The following is an 18,138-nucleotide window of genomic DNA, read 5'->3' on the forward strand; positions in this document are numbered from 1 at the left end:
CCGCGCTGATTTATTTTCCCCCCGGCTCGGGCAGCGAGCACTCACGGGACACACTCTGGCCACCATGGTGTGGATGTTCTTAGTGTTCCCGTTGTTATCCGTCAGCCGCTCGCGGAAGAAGAAGTACAATTTGGCGTCGTTGGGGTCCGTCCCGTCTGGTATCAGGTGGGCGTCGATGAAGATTGGCTCTGAATGAGAGACGAAATCATAAATTGAGACTTTTTAAAAAAATTGTTTTTACAACTGTCGTAAATTATTAAAGATGTTATTTGTGTAAAATGTGGCGATGCGCTTGTAAGAGCATATGAGCCATGCGCGCTCACCGCTGAGCCACTTGGAGTTGTGCTGGTCGGTCCGCACTGCGTTCCGCCTGGTCAGGCTCCTGAAGATGGCAGCATCTGTCCCCATGAAGTCAATGTACATGCCTGAGAACAGCTCCTGGTCTAGAGGAACACACACACACACGGACACATACGCACACGCACACGCGCACACACACACACACACACACACACACACACACACACAAAAGAAACCATGAGTATACTGATGCAGCTTCTCAGGCAGTTATGATGATATACAGAGAGAACACAGCATGACATATTATTACACAACTGATAAATAAAGATAAGATTGTACAACATGATGCATGTTTGAGTTTCAGGAGGGGGGGGGGGGTTGTGTCTGCTGCTAATAAAGCTTGAGGCTTTTTTTTTTTTATATTCCCTTTACTTTCACTCCTCACACGGTCCATCTGTTTCCAGACCATGTGTTGTGGGAGGATGTGGGTTACGTTAGGAGAGGATTAGAGGTATGTGGCCCGCGTCCAAACTGGCCTGCTAAGGACGGAGTGTCGACAGCACTCAGACGGCTGCAGAGGGCCTGAAAACACAGGGATGTGTGTGTGTGTGTGTGTGTGAGAAGTGCAGATTATATCGAGCGTTCACACACTGCCTCTGATTGTGCCCTGATCATGGCGTGGGTCACCGCTGCATCACCGCTTCCGCAGATCTAACTCCACCACCTTTAGCGGTGGAGGTCAACCCCCCCCCCTTCATGACTCCCCCCTCCTGGGCATCTCTGAAGTCGCTGGCCGGCTGGCAGGGCCGCTGCTGACGCGGCCAGTGCTCAGGTTCAGGTGTCAGAAAGCGGAGCCGAGGGTGCAGGGCGTCACCTTTAGCCGTGTCAACCCGACACTCCTCCGCCAATCACAGATCGGGGGGGGGGGGGGGGGGGGTTAGGGAAAAGGGGGCGGGAGGTTGAGTCTGACCTCATCTTATATGTTTAGTGTGTAATGAAGATGAGCGGAAATCTGAACTCTCACTCACTTTCCTGTGTGAGGGAAATATAAACACCATAATTAGTTTAAACAGACAACGCGTCACTGCAGCAGGCGTAATAAGTAACATTTCTTCTATTTTGAAGAGAAGGTTTTTAAGTATTTAGGGGGGGGGGGTTTCAAAAGGAAGAGATCATGTGTATAGGAAGCGGGAGGAGCAGGCACCTACTGAGCATGACGGACACCGTATTCACTTGCGGGTTGAAGGAGCACCTCCCTTTTCCGGATTCCGTCCTGGAGTCGATGTGAAATACTTGTTCCTGTCACAGAGAGGGGAAAAACAGAAGAAGAAGAGGAAGTCAGGGGCTGTGAGGACAGTTTCATACGATACGTTAGTCTGTCTAGAATAAAAACCGCATGTTATGAGTCTACCAAATGTCCCCGCTCACATTTCCATCCCTCTTTTTTGCGGCTTCGGGGAAGAACAAAAGCCGCCCCCGGTCCCGTGTACCTTAACTGGCCCATGTGGGACAGTAAAAAAAGAACATTCCTTGTGGGAGGAGAGGAGGAATTTCCATGCTAATGTGTCGGATAGTCATTCCTCCCTCTCAGGTGGAGCGGCTGCCAAGTTTGACCCATCCCCTCCCTCCCTCCCTCCCTCCCTCCCTCCCGGAGGCCGACTGGACGGTCCAAGTGCCTCTTAGAATAAACTGGGTAAACTAATATGAAAGCTTCCATCCCTGCTCAGGTCTGGCCCCGCGAGTGTGTCGCTGCCGCTTCCTCGAGCGACGTGAGCCCAGAGGCATTTTTTTCTCAGGAAAATGTTTGCGGTTTCGCCAAGAGCCTTTCTGGAAATGAACTAACTCCATCTGGCTGGTTCTGTCATCAACCCCCGATGCAGACAGTGTCCATTTCTATTTGGTTTTATATCGTCGCCTATGTGCAGAGTTGACCCCAGAAGGCTGAGGGAAAAACAGTATCAGACAAAGTATACAAATTAAATAATACTTTTCTTTGACTGTTATGTTACGTGAAGCTTCTCTGAAAGCAAGCGGGAATTACAGCAGCCTATATAAATTCAAAAAAGCAACATCACAACAACCAAACAAAAACCCTGACGCATGCAAGTGACGTGTCCGCTGCGGCCACGCGATCAAACTCCACTGACACGGTCGTCTGGGCCACGGACTCTGAGGGGGGGCGGGGGGCAAAGGTGCACACACCGTGAGCTCAGTGTCAACTTTCTCACCGCGGCAGCTTGTTACACTTAACAGACACACTTCTCTTCAGACGCTGACATGTTGGAGCTCAGAAATTGCAAACAGAGCAGTCCGCCTTTCAAACCCCCCCCCCCCCCGATTGACAACAGGCACCGCCGGTACGGAAAGAGTCCAGTTGGGGGGGAGCTCTCCCACTCTTGCTTATTAGCGTTTGGCAGCGGTTCGGCAGTCTGTGGCTAAATGTTGTTCACTCAGTGAGCACTTTTCTTCCCCGCGCCCGCTTTCCAGAGCGAGTGTGGCCGGAGACGAGCGCGCGGCGCCCAGAAATCCGCCCTCCATCCTTGACACGAGAGCTCCATTTTCTCTCCGCCTTTTCTCATCCGAACTGTCTCGTCTGATGTGGCATCGAACTGATGCAGTGAGGCAAACTATGCTCATAGAAAAGTTATGAAGCCTTTCATTTTTTTTCTTTTTCTCATGCAAAAACGGGGACATTTGGAACGAACTCGACGACCGGCCGGTGTGAATACTTACTTTGGTCTTCGTCATTGTTGCTTCAAGAGAATAAATCACTGCTCGTGGATTAATACGTAGTAGTATGGATGTAGCCTGCATCTCAGTCTGAATTATCTATATAATATCCATAAATGATGTATAAGTTCTTACAATTGCGCAATTGAGCTGCTAAATATTCTTATTTTTTTATCTTAGAGTTACAGTTTAGCTGTGGTCTTGACCATCAAGCCACTTATCACGGATGATGCTTCAAGAGTTTGTTTCTTTGAGACAAAGCGTCTCGTGTGCCCACCTCTGGTCTCCGGCCCCTGTTGACGTACACGCAGACGGGACTGTACGCTCCGCTGCCGCACATGAACAGGTGAGTTCTGTTGTACGGTTGCACCACCCGGATGAAGTTCCCGCAGCCGTGCTGGAGCAAAGAGAAACACAACACGGATGAGTGAAGAGACACATTTAAAAGTTCAGTAGATGTGACGTGACGGGATTGTCAGACGCGCTCCCACCGTCACAACAGCTCAGCCTAGACTTACATGATGTCGTCTTTAATGTCATCCCGATATGTGAGTAACAGATGCTCCGGTTCCATTCCTCTGCAGTTGTAAATAAGCGTCATAAAGAAAAACAAGTTTTCGCATAATTTAAATCCCTGCGCACTGAAAGAGAAGTAGCAGGGGATGAAGTCTGTTTCCTGTTATGTGGCCAAGGTGAGCGCCAAAATCCAGAACCTGTTTATGTATCTCGTGCAGTATCCCATTCCCACGTGCTGGTGTGATTCAAACTTCTCCCTTTTGTTATGACGGTCAAACAATCTGCAAGCTGCGCGTTGGAATGACCCCGGAGTTCAGTGGTGCTGCAATCAAGGCCAGCGGAAAACCAGTGTCAGCGGTTGACTGGTACATCTGGATGAGACCGATTGCGGATTCCCCGACGCACATCTCTGCTTCCACCTCCCAAACCCATGGAGCGAGAAGGAGAGCTGGGGCTCAGTGGCTCGTGGAGCCCGCCGGAAAAAAAAACTAGTGGGACAGAGCAAGGGGAAGGAGAACAAGAAGCCGGACGACGTATATCCTGGGAGACGCCAGGAACTTGGCCGCGGCTGCCGCAGCTCACGGCCGGCGCTCGGCTCCACTGAGGGAAAAAAAACAATATCAAGGGGGATCTTAACTGTCTCACACCCATCTGTATCCCCCCCCCCCCCCCCTCTTTATCGCTCTCCAACTGGCCTGTCGTCTCCTCACGTCTGGTGCCCCATTGGTCTGGTCACACCGGGAGTCGCGGGGGCCGTCGGGGTCGCCCATGTGCTGATGTTAGCCCTCGCGTGGGCCACATGCACGGTGCCGTGCTCGCATCCAGCTTTTCCTTTTCCTCTCAGCATCCAGACGCACTGGCCTCGGGCTCAAGTGGCGAACCCCGCTGAGTTTAGAGTGTGGGGCTTTTCGAGCAGGCGTCAAATTCACTCAATCCACCTTTTTTGGGCCCGTGTGTCTCCTGATCTTGACACGATGTGCGGTCACTCTCGGGAGCTCTGCTTTACCGCCGATTTCTATCAGAGGAACTTTAGATGTTCAGAAGGATGGGGGCTCCAATCGAAATGAAGGAAACTCCCGAGAAGGGAGACGGGCGTGAGAGAAAAATGACGAAGAAGAAGTGTCGGAAAGGGTGAAGACAGAAATCGGAAACGATTTTTTCCGACGGGGCTGCCATACGCAAGAGCGGGGGGGATGACAGCGGGGAAAAGGGGGCTCCACACAGAGAGGGATGGCTCGCCCAAATATTTGTGGGAGATCTGTCTGCAGCAGACGGGCCCGTGACTCATGAGCAGCACAAATCACTCACTGGCTGGAAACAGCTTCTCCTCCACCTCTGCTACAGCGCGGCTCTATTACCACAGCTGCTGCCATCGGATGGAGGGATGACGGGGAGCGCGTAGGAGGACGGACCAACGAGCAGCTCCGGTTTTTTTTATGTCAACTGTGAAAAACTCGATTTCAGACACGACCCGTTTGGGAAAAATTGGGTCGGGACATTCTCTCTCTGTGTTTGCCCGGAGGGCGATGTGTTCACAACGGCCTTCTGCAGATCAGCCATCTGCATTATCTGAAATTTTTTCTGAAAGGGGGCTGACAGGAAAGAGTTCCAGAAAAGGCCCTGAGCAACATTCGCGCTCTCACACACAGCTCCTCTGGAAAGGTTTCAGGAAAATGTCCGGACTTCAGCGCGCGTCTGAAAGCAGCTCAAGTGAAAATGTTTCTCCTATGAAAAATTAAAAAAGCCTTATTGACTGCAGTGTCTTTAGGCTGCTGCACTTGTTTACGGAACAAGCCAATTAGTGGAAAACAGAGGAAGCGGAGCTAACAAGTGCCGCTCAGAAATCCGGCTGTATGAAAAAAGGGGGTTATGAAATCTCTGCCGTCGACGAGCCGTGTCCCATTTGCAGAGCTCTGATTCTGGGTTTATTTCTTCTGCTCTCCCACGATTCCTCCCACGCTCACACTGCCGCCCGGACGAACTGCGGTGCCACGAGGACCCTGCTAGTAGACATCTGCTGCCGGCTGCACATGTGGCCGGGCCTGACACAACAACGCTCGCAGATGGGAGAGGGAAATCCCTCTCCCATCACCCGTTCCTCCGAGTGCCCCCCCCCCACTGGGGACCCACTTGGAGGAACGGATCTGGGGAACAGCCGGCGAAACCTTTAGTCCACATGAAGACCGTCGTGGCAAAAAAAACAACAACAACAAAAAAAAACCAGCGAACGGAAGTATGACAAAGTAGAAAAAAACAAAAAAAAAACACTGAGGAGGTGGTGGAAAGTGGTTTATAAAACATACTCAGTTGGACATTTTCAGATTTTAAGGTCAATTATGACTTTATAATCGTATAATTTCTGATAAGGTCCATTTCATATATATTTAGTACAATATTTGCATCTCTAGTTTCTCGTTTTCTTCCCGGTTATCTATTAGTGTTATTATCGTTTGAGTTCTAAAAATGCCCCCGGTGATCCAGTCTAAGGGCGTAATTGGGTCGGCTGTTCTTACCGTAGGGTCCTTGCCGGCCATTTGGCATTCTTCTATCTTGCTGGTCGACGCCGGCCAAGACACCTGGTGGTAAAGAGGGCAAAGCAAACAAGATTCAAACTCGCCGGTGGGGAAAAGAGTCCAGACCTCCACTAAAAGACTGGGGGAGACGTGACGCGTATACAAGCGTGTTTGAGGTTTGATCACATCCCGTATTTCACGGATCACAGGGGAAAAAAACGGGTGGAAAAAACCAAATGTTCTGTGAGTGAGTCTTTTGTTTTCGATAGAAGCTGCAGAGTCGTTTGTGATCGCGGCCGACAGCAGCCGGTGCCGTGGAACCAAAACGTGTGTGCGTTTCATTTTTCAAACCCGGGAGAGGTGCACTAAAAGGTCCAGCTCGATGAATATATCAAGCAATTTACTGCGCAAACATGGATGCGGTGGAGCACTCCCCCGGGGGGCCCTGAACGCTTTTCCCATCTGTTTATGCATTTCACGCCTGTCAATTACACTGAAGATAACTCCTCCGCTGCGTGCGGAATCAGTCCTCAGAGGGCTCGGGGGTTTTTTATCCACGGCTCTTTTGAGTAACCCCGATGGCGGCAAATGTTCGGCGATTTGCATACGACCGCCGCGGCTCAGAATAATACCTGCTGTTGCCGGTTTACGATGTGATAATGTGCCGTCGACTTGAGACGACGCGGACGGCGGCATTGCTCGACAAGGTAATAGGAAGCACGCGCTGACCTTGAGTGTGCCATGGGTGATGTTGTTGATGTCCACCGAGAGCACGTGGTCCTTGCAGCCCACGTACATCCTGTCCTGGTCCTCGTCCATCTGCAGGATCCTGTAGTCCATGGCCTTGTCTGATATGCTGTAGTGTTCAAAGGACTGGGAGGCCTGCAGGTCTGAGACAGACACACACACGGAGAACCCAGTGAGGCTATGATAAAAAAACCCCCAGTAGAAATAAGCCACTACCCACGCTGAGATGGATAGAAGAAGACGAGAGGCTTTTTTCCCTTTGTTTCCACTTAATTAAAAAAAAAGAAGTCATGCACACAAGAGCCACATTAATCTCGCTGGGATCAGAATAAGAGATGGCCAAATTGTGTCCAACGGTTGAGCCCAAGAGATCAGAAAAGAAAAGAAAGCTTTTAGGATTTGGATGTTGTCTCAGTTCTGGGGGGGGGGACTGCTGCAAAAACATATTTTGGTTGTAAAGCTGTCATAGTTTACGAGTTATATTACAGATTATCATCATCATACACAGCATATAATATAATATATAAGCACATCTCTTGGTCAGTTAAACTCAAACAACATTCTTCATCCCTCTCAAGTGTATTAGGAAGACATATTCGAGACAATTCCTGGTATTAAGATAAGGTTCAGACCAGTTATGGGATCACGCCAAGACTGTCTCCAAATGGGGGTCAAGTCCGACTCGAGGTTGATATTTTCCATACTCTTAACTCTGTTCTTAGTTGGAGTCATTGTGATATAACTTGGCGGAATCATTTTGAAACGTGGCAGGCACACGATCTACAAGTGGTGCGGTCGGTCAAGTGAAACTGATTCCTAATCACCCAGACAAACTGGAAACGGAGTCAGGGATAATGGAAGATTGAACATTTTCTCTGTGAATTCCACATTGCAGCTACAGGTGCTTCCGATTTAAGGTTCCTGAAATAATGCTTATTTCTCGCCAGATTAAAAGCAGCCTGGTCAGAACGCGGATGGACTGAGACTCAATGAATGCAGAGCAAATGGCCCAACCTGACATTGATTTCACAGGGATTCATCAGCAAAAGGCACTTGTGCGTTTCACCTCCAGTCAATTCAAAGGAACCTGCGACTAACTTGTGAGGGAAGATGCTTTTTTTATACTGTATAAAAAAAAACCTTTGTTGCAGAGGCTCCTCAACTCATTAAAGTGTTTCTCAGTAAACATTGTCAGACAGTTATTTTCAGCCCATGTGCTCCAGAGGTAGAGAAACTCTCGAGCATGCCATCAAAGGCCTTCACTGTCGAAGCCAAACTCATGCATATTTATCACTTTTTCAATCTGCTCCGAGAGCAGGGGGTGTGTTGAGGGGGGGGGGCACCGTACATCTACACCCTCCATTTCCTCCCCTTCCACTGATCCTCTCTGAGCTTCCTTTGTGTTGCCCTCCTCTAATCAACAAACAGGTTGCCCTGCGCTTTGCTTCAATGCCCCTGAGCTAAAGTCACATTTTCATTATTGTGTGACATATACGCTTTGGAGGCTGGGGCCTATTATCTCGAGGGGGGGGGGGAAGTGGCTTTTTTTTTCTCATCCCGCCGCACCCCTCGCTCCGATCACAGGCCGTTGTCTGGCTTGGAGTGTTTAACTTTTTTAAAAATAAAGGGGAAGTTAAGCGCTTCAGGCACGCGGCGAGTTTTTCCCCACGACTCCCTCGCTGGTCTGTTCACCAACTTTCCGGACGTTCGCCTTGTATGGTGAATGTTTTGAGGTGAGAGAATGAAGGGTAATTTGGAAAAAAAAGCGCATCATCATGGAGCGCCATCTGGCGCCTCACGTTTACCCCGACTCGCCAGAAACAAAATTTAAAAAAGAGTAAAGGTGTCCTTGTCAGGCAGATGTGGGCTTAATAAAAGAGACATTTCTGAAGGGGAGATTGCATCGACCGCGGTGCTTCAAAGCGGAGGAGATGGCATCGCAGAGAGCTCAACGCTGACAAATGGTAAAGACGTTACAGGCCCCGCTCTGCCTAGGGGCCACCGAGGGTGAATTACTGATTCACAGCTAATTAAGAACACGCAGGGCTCCAATTTCTGCAGGGAAAAAATCCAGGGAACCTCTAAATACCACAATAGCGTACCTCATTTTTGCACTTACAACCTACCAGCTGTCATTTAACAATTTAATTGGACGGTCGGGGGCAGACGCAAGTCTCTACCAACCGAACATTTCGGGCCCGTACAGGCAGAGGGAATCTCGAGTGGTCCAGTTGAACCGGAGGGAAGCAATTGGGAGAGACCGCAGGTTTCTAAAGTCGTGTAACGTGAGAGGTGAGCGAAGAAGTAGCCATCGAGCATTTCTTCCAAACAGACATGATTCAAAGCGACTATGCGGGATTTCCCTGGCTGTCGTCAGCTTAGCAGAGTCACAGTTACTAAGGCAAACAGTTTGTAACAAACATGGAGGAAATATTCTAGGGAAATAGTTAATAAACAATATGACTAACAGAGTTCTTAGGTCACGGTGACGTAAACAAACGGGGAAGACAAGTTAACTGTCAAGTTAAGACCACGATTTTATTTTTATAAGCAGCTTTGGCTAACAAAAAGCTAGATATATCTAATTATAAAAGATTGTTTGCTAAAAAAAAAAATGAACTCAAAGACCACTCGCTAGCTATTTAAACTACATTCCACCAACTTTATTGAGGCTTTATTCTCTTGAAGACTGTAAAGATGGCCGCTGTGCTAACGAATCTCAGCGTTTAGCTCAGCTTTGGCTATCTTAGCTAATGAGCTAAATATTAATAGCCTTTATTAATATAGGCCTAGTTATATATAATATTTGTTTGCATCTTTGGAATATCAACAACTCTCAGGATAAAGCGTTCATTGTAATGATCAGGCTTTTTACAAATTCAATTTACAATAGAAAATAAATTTGGCTATTTAGCTAATTTAGCTATGCAGTAAGATGTAATTGCATCTAAAAATGTTAAAGTGGTTTACTGCTTTGTTGTTTGTTTCTTGATCAGATAAAGTAACTTCGAGTGAATCCTCCAATGTTGTGTAGCTCTGTAGAAATTCAAATCCTTACTGATTTCAAATTTTCTGAGCTAAGAGTGCAATTTTACTGGTGCCTGCTTTTTTTTTGCAGTGTATTTCTTTAATGACCAAAGTTTCTTCTGGCCAAGTCAGCGTGTTTATTAGTTTACCACCACCACCACTGTTAACGGACGTAACTGTACACTACTGTATGTTCAGCCCGCTCTCTCTCTCTGATAGCAGTCCGTCCGGAACATTCCACGAGGGGAACAAATTGTCGAGAGGGGTGTGGCGCCGGGTGAAATAACTGTTTAATATTATGGTGAACTTTGTATTGTTTTCTCAGTGTGGGGGAAACGGGAGACTTTCATGTTCCCCCTCGTGAGGATGGAAGGCCGGCTCAGCCCGGCGCAGAGGCGGGCCGCCGCAGCAGGGGTGCGTCACATGGACCCGGGCTCATTCACCAAGAGACGAACCAAAAACACTCCGGAGCCCGCATACCATCGGATAGGGTATCTTCTCAGCGCTCTGCTTTCAATCCCATGCAAACATTTGACTCCGGCCCCGCACTCCCGCGACACTGATATTAAAGTTTACATTTCCAGCGCACCTGCTCTATCACGGAGAGACGGGTCTGCTCGGAACAATCATCGAGGTCATTCAATATATGTATGCCCTCGGACAAAGAGTTTACAGATTCAATGACTCGTTTTTTCCCCAAATTAGATGTCAGGAATGACAATTTATCAAAAATAGAAAAACAAAAGCAGGAGCACAACATTTGTTTTTGCTGTTGTCCTCGCGTCGGTGATGAAGAAATCCACATGTGCTTTGTTAGTCATGCGTTTACATGTGCATTCTTCATCGCTGAGATCGCTCCTCTCCAGAGATGGACATCGCTGCTCTGGCGAGCTCGAGGCCATTGTTGGAGGTTCTGGGATGCAGATTTACAGCATGCATGCTGTTTACGCTGAAGGATGGAATAAAGATAGTAGCGTCATAAAGCTGTCCTCCTCTGTGCAAGGATATAGGGGGGAGTGCAGTTTAAGGGACGACATTTTGTGTAGGAACACGCGTAAGGAGTGCACTCTTGACAGTACGACTGGGAGTGATGAAATGTGCTATTTTGTGTTGTTTTGTTTTCCCTTGCCATTCATTGCAGACAGAGAGGCAGCAGGGTTTTGTGGGGTTGGTGACAGTTGGGTTTTCTATTATGTATGGAGGCAGGTGGGCCCCTTCCGACCTCACAGCAGTCCCCAGTGCCCTGCCTTTGACTTTGAGCTTTGACCCATGGTGCCCTATTGGCTGGATTGCAGACCAGCGGTGATAGAATCCGCCCTGATCCACGCGGTGGACAGTGGCCAAGAAAGGGCAAGGTGGCGTCTGGAGAGCTGAGACTTTCCTCTCGCTTTGATGTAGGGTATTTGCGTGGAGCGGTCAAGCGGAAGCAGCACAAAAGCCTTTTTGTCGGGCCGTGGAATGACAGCAGTCATTCAATATTAACCAGCAGGTTGCGGCCGTTGCTGCAGACAGGCGGAACACATTACTCGCATGTTGGCAGACGGGCTGTGGAGCGAATTAATGGAACAGCGCAAGTAGATCAAAGTCGTGATCAAAACATTTGCTGATTTTATGATCACAAGACAGTGAATGAACGACTGTTCAGACAATTGATTAACTGTTTAAAAGGAGGCGCCTGCGTATTAGTGTTGCACTTGGGAGGGAAAACTGAAGAAGAAGAGGCCAAAATATCCTCCTGCAGGACAAAAGACTGTACACAACATTTTTTTACCGTCTAAATTGACCTTTTCGTGCAAAATCTGTGGAATGCCCCTCGGAGTCAAAGAAGACAAATGTTCAACACTCCTTGTTTTCAGCTCCACGAATTTGCTGCCTCTTCTTTTTTGTCTAAGATAATTATAAATTGAACATCTGTGCTCGTCATCGCCGGTTGTAGCTATTTTTTCGTACTTTCAATAATCTCACATGACCCTTCCTCAGCAGATGGAGATGTTCAAATTTGTAATCTTCATGTTGGCTTAAAAAAAAAGGAAATTTGATTAAAAACAACAAATTCAAGTGTCTTTTTTGTCTCCAATACTTCTTTGACCTTATATCACTAAGTGATTAATCAATGATAGAAAAAAAAAAATAAGCAAAAGTTGCAGGCCTATAGATCACAGTCAAATCTGCAGATGTAGCCGGGTCAATGCCGCAGTTGGCTTGATGAATGCACATTCATCTTCTAACGTGTGCAGTGTGCAATATCAAATGATCCGTGGCTGATATCATTCGGCAGTTGCAAAATTAAATACAGCCTTCGCTTTCATGACAGCAGACCGTACCTCATGTTTGTGCTTTCACGCCAGCCTTGAATGAACGGCATCTGTGGAAACTACGAGCTGTGATCAGGTAACCCAACATCCTGAAAAACCGCGGGAGAACGGATTGGTCATGGACACGGACACTGGGGTTATAATCCTGCGAGGCACCGAGCTATCAAGTCCCACAGAGTTGAATAAGAACATCCTCTTTTATGCGAGTGCGGTGAGAAGTGGAAATAGAAAAGAAATGCAGGCAACAGGAAGGGACCTGTCATTGTGGCGCTGCTTGCATGAGGGCAATTAAAGCGCAGGGGAGTCTGCGGCGCTCTGTTGTAATTATATAGCCAGGAGAGGAAAGGCAACAACCGCAGGGAAGCGTTCCTCAGGTTTTGAAACCCCACAGGACTCTCCGACAGTCTGGACCTCCGAAATTGTTTGCGTGATCAAATAGCACAAGTTTTGCCGTACATCTCCTCGCAGTAAACAACGCTTCCATGGTTCTGGTTTGGGATGTCCGTACAAGGAGAGGTTTGTCGTAGTGCCGCATCAATAAAAAATTAGAGATTCACAGTGGCTGGAAAGAATGCAGGGTCTTTATGAGAAAGGCAACTGTAGTTTTGGATCAGCCTGGCACTGACATTTAGGACGCCTGTGCCAACGGACCGAGCTGGTGTCACTTGAACGGCCTCATTGTCTCCCCTTCCTATTTCTGAAGAGATAGCCAGATGCGTCGGAGCATGAAAGGAAACGATGGATTATTTTGGAGGGAAATGTGTCGGTAGAAAAGTGGTTAACGCTGACAAACACAGCTGTAGCTTGTAAGGTTCCATCCTTCTGTTTGAGGGAGTAAACCTCATGAAAAACTCTGCAGAGGCTTTTCTGTCCACATGCAAAGGTGATAAAAAATCCGCATGCAGCAACAATGCGGGATTCTTTTGTCAGAACAGTAGCTTGGGCACTCTGAAGGGTTTTTTGATTAACACCAGTGTTTGAACACAGGCCAAAAAGGTCCCTGCACCTAATTAACACTTCAGGGTTGGACAGTGGGCCAATTACAAACCAGACCTCAGTGTCAAAACCGGCCCCTCATCAATTGGCTTTCTACCTGAAAGGCCAGCATTGAATAAATTAACTCCATGCTAATGAGTCCTGGTTTCCATTCAGCTCAAGGAGAACCTGTTCTGTGGTTGTCAGGGGCAGCTGGTGGGAGGACCCCAATCCCCCTGTCTTGATAAATATTGAAGCAGGGGCTTATACTGCCCCCCCCTGCAGTTAATCTATCCTCACAAGATGGAGTAGGTTTCGTCGAGGAGGGCCTGACTTCGAACCCGGTGCCAAATGCCAACGCTCTTTGTCCGGACAATGCTGAGAGCTCTTGGGTTCAGTTCTAGGTGGCTGCACTTCCCAAAAGCAGCGCTGGCCCACTCGTACATACTGCGCCAGGAAAAGACTTTATCCTGGCAACTGACGGGCCCCTCTTCAGAAAAAAAATGACTATTGCCCGAGATGGGACGGCCATCCATTTTCCTGGGGGACTCAGGCCAAGGGTATACAGTAACTGACTGATGGCATAAACATATAACAGAAGGGAAGTTAAGGTGTCGTCTCAGTGCGAGCAGACCACCCAGGACGACGCCATGCGCTGCCCGACAGAGTCGTCCGATTGTCTGTCCAGCAGACATACTCCACATTCCCTGGCAGGCTGCACTCAAGACGCAAACAGCATGCTCAAAGGAACTGTACTGCGGCTACTTGTCATGGACAGATACCAGCAATGCTCCAGAGAGGGACGGCTATATATCCTGAGTGTCATTCATTTCCCAATTGTTGCCTATCGCCAATTATCTGCGTGCAGACATTTACAATGGGAATCATATGGCCTTCTTTCACACTGGTCGTCCGGGGCAGTTGACATATCCAAGTATGACATGTGAGCCCGGAGTGTATTTTCCCCCCTTGGCTGCGTGCATGTGTTTGTGCAGAGTGATATCATCCAGCACCAATGTCAACTGCCGGTTTCAGTGCACGGCTGACCTGCTAAGGTGTTGGCTAATGTTCCCTGTAGGAGCTGAAACTCGAGATGACAACCTGTTCATCATGCCGTCCCGGCAGTCAGCTAGTTTGCGTTCCAACTGCCCCAATTAGCACCTGGCCTCCCCCTCACATGTCACCAGCGGCCGGTCGCTCACACGGGATCCACCCGTCCCCGTCAGCCAGTGTCTTTTGGTGTTGACCTCTCAGCCGCCCGCACCGGGAGCCTCCAGTTACTGCCCACCTCCTGCAGACAGTAAATCTGGGGTTTTACTGTCGGTGAGTCTTTCAGAGCGAGGAGAGGTTTGCAGGAGCTCTGGGTCAGAAGGGTCTCGGCAGTTGATGTGTATACTAATGATGGAGGACAGCCAAAGGGGGGGGGGAGTTCAACCAGGTGGGACTCCTCTTCTCAGCCATCTTCAAGGCGGAAATGGTGTCATTTTAAAAAAGAAAAGCAAAACTTTCTCTGTGGCGGGATGCCACCGAGGTCGCGGGGTTGTTTCGTTGGTGTTGAGTGAAAGTCAAGATGTGCTGTGATGGCAACAATGACAAAAAATGCACCTGTTGAAACGTTCAGAGTTGGATGTGGACTCTCCCTGGATATGAGCCCCTGATCCAGGTGCTCAGAGAATATCGATTAATGTCACAAAATATTTCCAATGAAAGGAAAAGGAGTCAATGTCTACTACGCTTTCGTAAGACGACTCCATTGATTTGTCACGATGCCAAACCTCAAACACAGGGATTTTCCAGTCGACCTTGGCTGTCCTCGAGGAGATTCCGTCTCTCTCCGTATTGACGGCCATTGATTCCCTCTCAACGCGTTGCGGTGGAGGAATAATGAAACATTCAACAGGGGGGCAGCAAGGTCAGACACAGGAATGGCCCTAACGCGGCGGCAGGAGGAGCTGTCAAACATCTAATACGCTGTCAGGCCCCCGGGCGGTGCAAGCTGGAGCTCATCGCATTCGCTAACCCCCCCCCCCCCCCCCCTGCAGAAAATCTCCATGCTGCTACACAGGTAATTAGACAATATATCTCTGGGGGCATGAGTCTGGGGGCAAATCATACGCACACAGTATTCAGGCTCAGAACACACACATGCACCACCAACCTATTGCTATCTGCAGCATGTCTCTGTTTGCCCTCGCCGACAGCCTCGACAGGCCCGCGCTTTCGCCCCGGCCGAGAATTCCCCGTAATCACGGGGCGTCACTGATTGTACTTCACAGGCTTTTATTACGTTTACCTCCGGAAAATGGAGACGCTAATGTGCAGGTCTAATGCGAGACAGAGGCAGGAAGCTGTCCCGCATTAGAGAAAGCATTCACCTGAAGGCGCACACAACAGACGACCTCCTCGTCGCCGTCTGCTCATCGCCACGTGTCAGCACCGATCTGCAACTCTCTGACATCTTGTTGACCCTTAAAAGACGACTGCATACCGTAACCCGTCCAAGTCCGTTGCCTGTATCACTGGATGCTTTAAACAGACCCCTTTTGAATTAATGGGAATAAAATCCTTCAAAGGGCTGCGGAAAAGCAATAAGGTTCAGTCAAGACTATAAGGCAAACATTTGAGATTTTAAAGATAGGGCGTCAGCTCACCCAGAGGTCGATGTCATTGCCAGCTGAGACTAACTTGGCTCGACACATCTCTTTAAGGAATTCAAGGTATTTTTCAGATTAATAAGCTCTCACATTCAGGTATTTGAGGTATCTGCAGCACGCGCGGGGACAAATGAGGCGGAGATTCAGTTCCAGAACTGTATATATATTGCTTGCAAAAGTTTAAAAAACCCACACGGTTTTAACAATGATCCGACGGAGACTTTTTCCAGCCGAAATTTAATCAAGTCAAGGAATGCACATTGAGGCACTTAGCACGAGCGACAATACTGACACACACACACTCACTCCTGAAAACCCCTCGCCACCGGGTAAACATCCTTCAAAAGACTGTCGTGCGACCACAAGCGTACGAAGTCCCGCATGACTAATGGCGGCGTGCGAGCGGAGGTACTGTAGAAATGAAGCATGATGAGGGCGGGTGGAGGGGGGGGGGGGCTCCGGTGTATCCGAGCTCCGAAGCCTGGCTCTGTTCAGGCCTGCGACCGAAGCCCATGTGGCTCGTAACACTCTGAGGGATCAGTGTGCTCGTTAAATCTGCAGACATCGTCCCAATCAATCTCTCCCAGGTCCTAACCAGCCCAACATGTGTGTCGCAGAAAAAAAGTCCACAACTAGGCACTTCGAAGACACGCGAAGGGCCCGCTCGCCTTCAAATAAACAACTTTGATGAGTATGACATACACACTGTATATATTTCTAACCCAACGCTGCACTGAGCACTGGAGGTCTGCCAGAACGGGGTGAGAACGCTGATGAGGTTAAATGATCCCGATCGCGAAAACACAGACCGCTGCTCCGGCGGCGGATAAATGAGGCTGAATCGTTGATCCGCAATTCCTGGAATGGAATTTTTGGCAGCGCTCGGGCCAACCTCGGATACAGTAGCAAAACTAATAAGCAGCATATTGAATATGCTGTGCAGGAAGTTATATGGCGCGGCGTTAACGCTGTAATAATAAGGGCGGCAACTTATATGGTTATTTTCAAATAGTTAACAAATCAAAAACTCTGAATGACATAATTTAATGTCTTAACAAAAACAGGATTAAGAATTTCGCCCAAATTTTCACAGTCAAGTTATGATTTTTGATGATTTGTGAGACACATATTTTGTAAAATAAGCAGGTATCAAGTAAAATTTCCAGTCGCTACGGTCCTGAACTATTAATTAATAATAAATAACTTTCAAAATGGAGAGGTAACCAAGAAACCCTATCATGTGTAACGTAATGTGTGGAAGCATTTTCTATTTGTCACTATAGATGGAAAAATCTGGGATGATGTTTTCATACAGAATAATAATGTTTGAATTCGTTAGAATTTGGAAAAAGTTAAGAGACAAATTAATCTAATCAGGTCAACTTTTTGTCCTCGTGGAATTCGGACAAAAAGTTAAAGGGGCCGTTCAATTTTCCAAAACAAGTCAGGCTTGTTTTGGAAAAGTGTTGTGATTCCATAGTAATGAAAGAAAATAACACCCATCAGTTTTAATTTCATCTGGATGGGACCACTTCCATCAGTCACCATGACGTCGGTCTGGGCTTTGACGACTGTTTTCCATAGATGTGTGGATAATTAACTATCAAGGGTTTCTTAAATCCCTGACAAAAATCCATCTTAAAGTTTGTTTCTGAAAGAACACGTGTTGCAATTGGCCCTCGTTTCTTACACAACAAATAAATTAAACATGCCGGTAAACGGGCCAGGATTAATGTGGAGGAGTTATTATCTTTTATCACTCTGCGTATCCCCAAATTGTTTTACTGCGAGGAAGGGGGGGAGGGGGCTGTGTTTATTATCCGAGGCACGGGAGAGAAAGGCTCTTTCCAGAGAGTTTATTATTTAGGGTTAGTTAGCATTTCTAACTGTTTATTATGCGGCTACGGCTGCGTTCGCCCTCGAGAACGCACGAGTAAGCAGAGCGAGGCCGGGAGGAATGTCAGACACAGCAACTTCTTCTCTGCAGGACGGGGAGGGCCGTATGAACCTGCCGTACCCCTGGCTTGGATTTCAGCAGTGACACGGGGAGGGAAAGGCCGAGGTTATCCAAGCGCCCCGATCCATGTACAACGCGGGCGTCTGACCCGCTCCGTTTGTTTTTCTCGGTCTCTCCGTGAGAACGAGCTCGGGGTTTTTTTTTCACATCTGGCAAGCGCGAGACATTCACACTCTGGGGCTCAACTCCCGGCCACCCAGCAGGTGCCAAGACACCTGCGTTCTCTTCCCTCCCATGGGGGACGGAGGACGCCGCCGCTCTTCCAGTCCTCCCTCTCCACTCGTCATTCATCCCTCTGGCGGCGCTGGACGGAGCCCAGACTCCTCTGAATTCTTCCGCTCGGC

At 48.3% G+C, this 18,138-nt stretch overlaps 1 protein-coding gene across 2 annotated transcripts in view; it reads right to left on the reverse strand.

The window, feature by feature from the left end:
• sema3c (sema domain, immunoglobulin domain (Ig), short basic domain, secreted, (semaphorin) 3C) overlaps positions 1–18,138 on the reverse strand; it is a 33,724-nt gene that overhangs the window by 11,720 nt on the left and 3,866 nt on the right. For both annotated transcript variants that reach the window (XR_004795792.2, XM_035648646.2), the window contains 6 exons: positions 6,789–6,949; positions 6,060–6,122; positions 3,308–3,427; positions 1,509–1,599; positions 324–443; positions 46–188 (listed from right to left, as the gene is read on the reverse strand). Coding sequence is in view for 1 of the 2 variants with exons in the window: in XM_035648646.2 (XP_035504539.2) it covers positions 46–188; positions 324–443; positions 1,509–1,599; positions 3,308–3,427; positions 6,060–6,122; positions 6,789–6,949 (698 nt within the window). In the remaining variant the exon portion in view is untranslated. The remainder of the gene's footprint in view (positions 1–45; positions 189–323; positions 444–1,508; positions 1,600–3,307; positions 3,428–6,059; positions 6,123–6,788; positions 6,950–18,138) is intronic.

This window comes from Scophthalmus maximus, chromosome 12, assembly GCF_022379125.1.
Source record: "Scophthalmus maximus strain ysfricsl-2021 chromosome 12, ASM2237912v1, whole genome shotgun sequence".
Taxonomy (NCBI): domain Eukaryota; kingdom Metazoa; phylum Chordata; class Actinopteri; order Pleuronectiformes; family Scophthalmidae; genus Scophthalmus; species Scophthalmus maximus.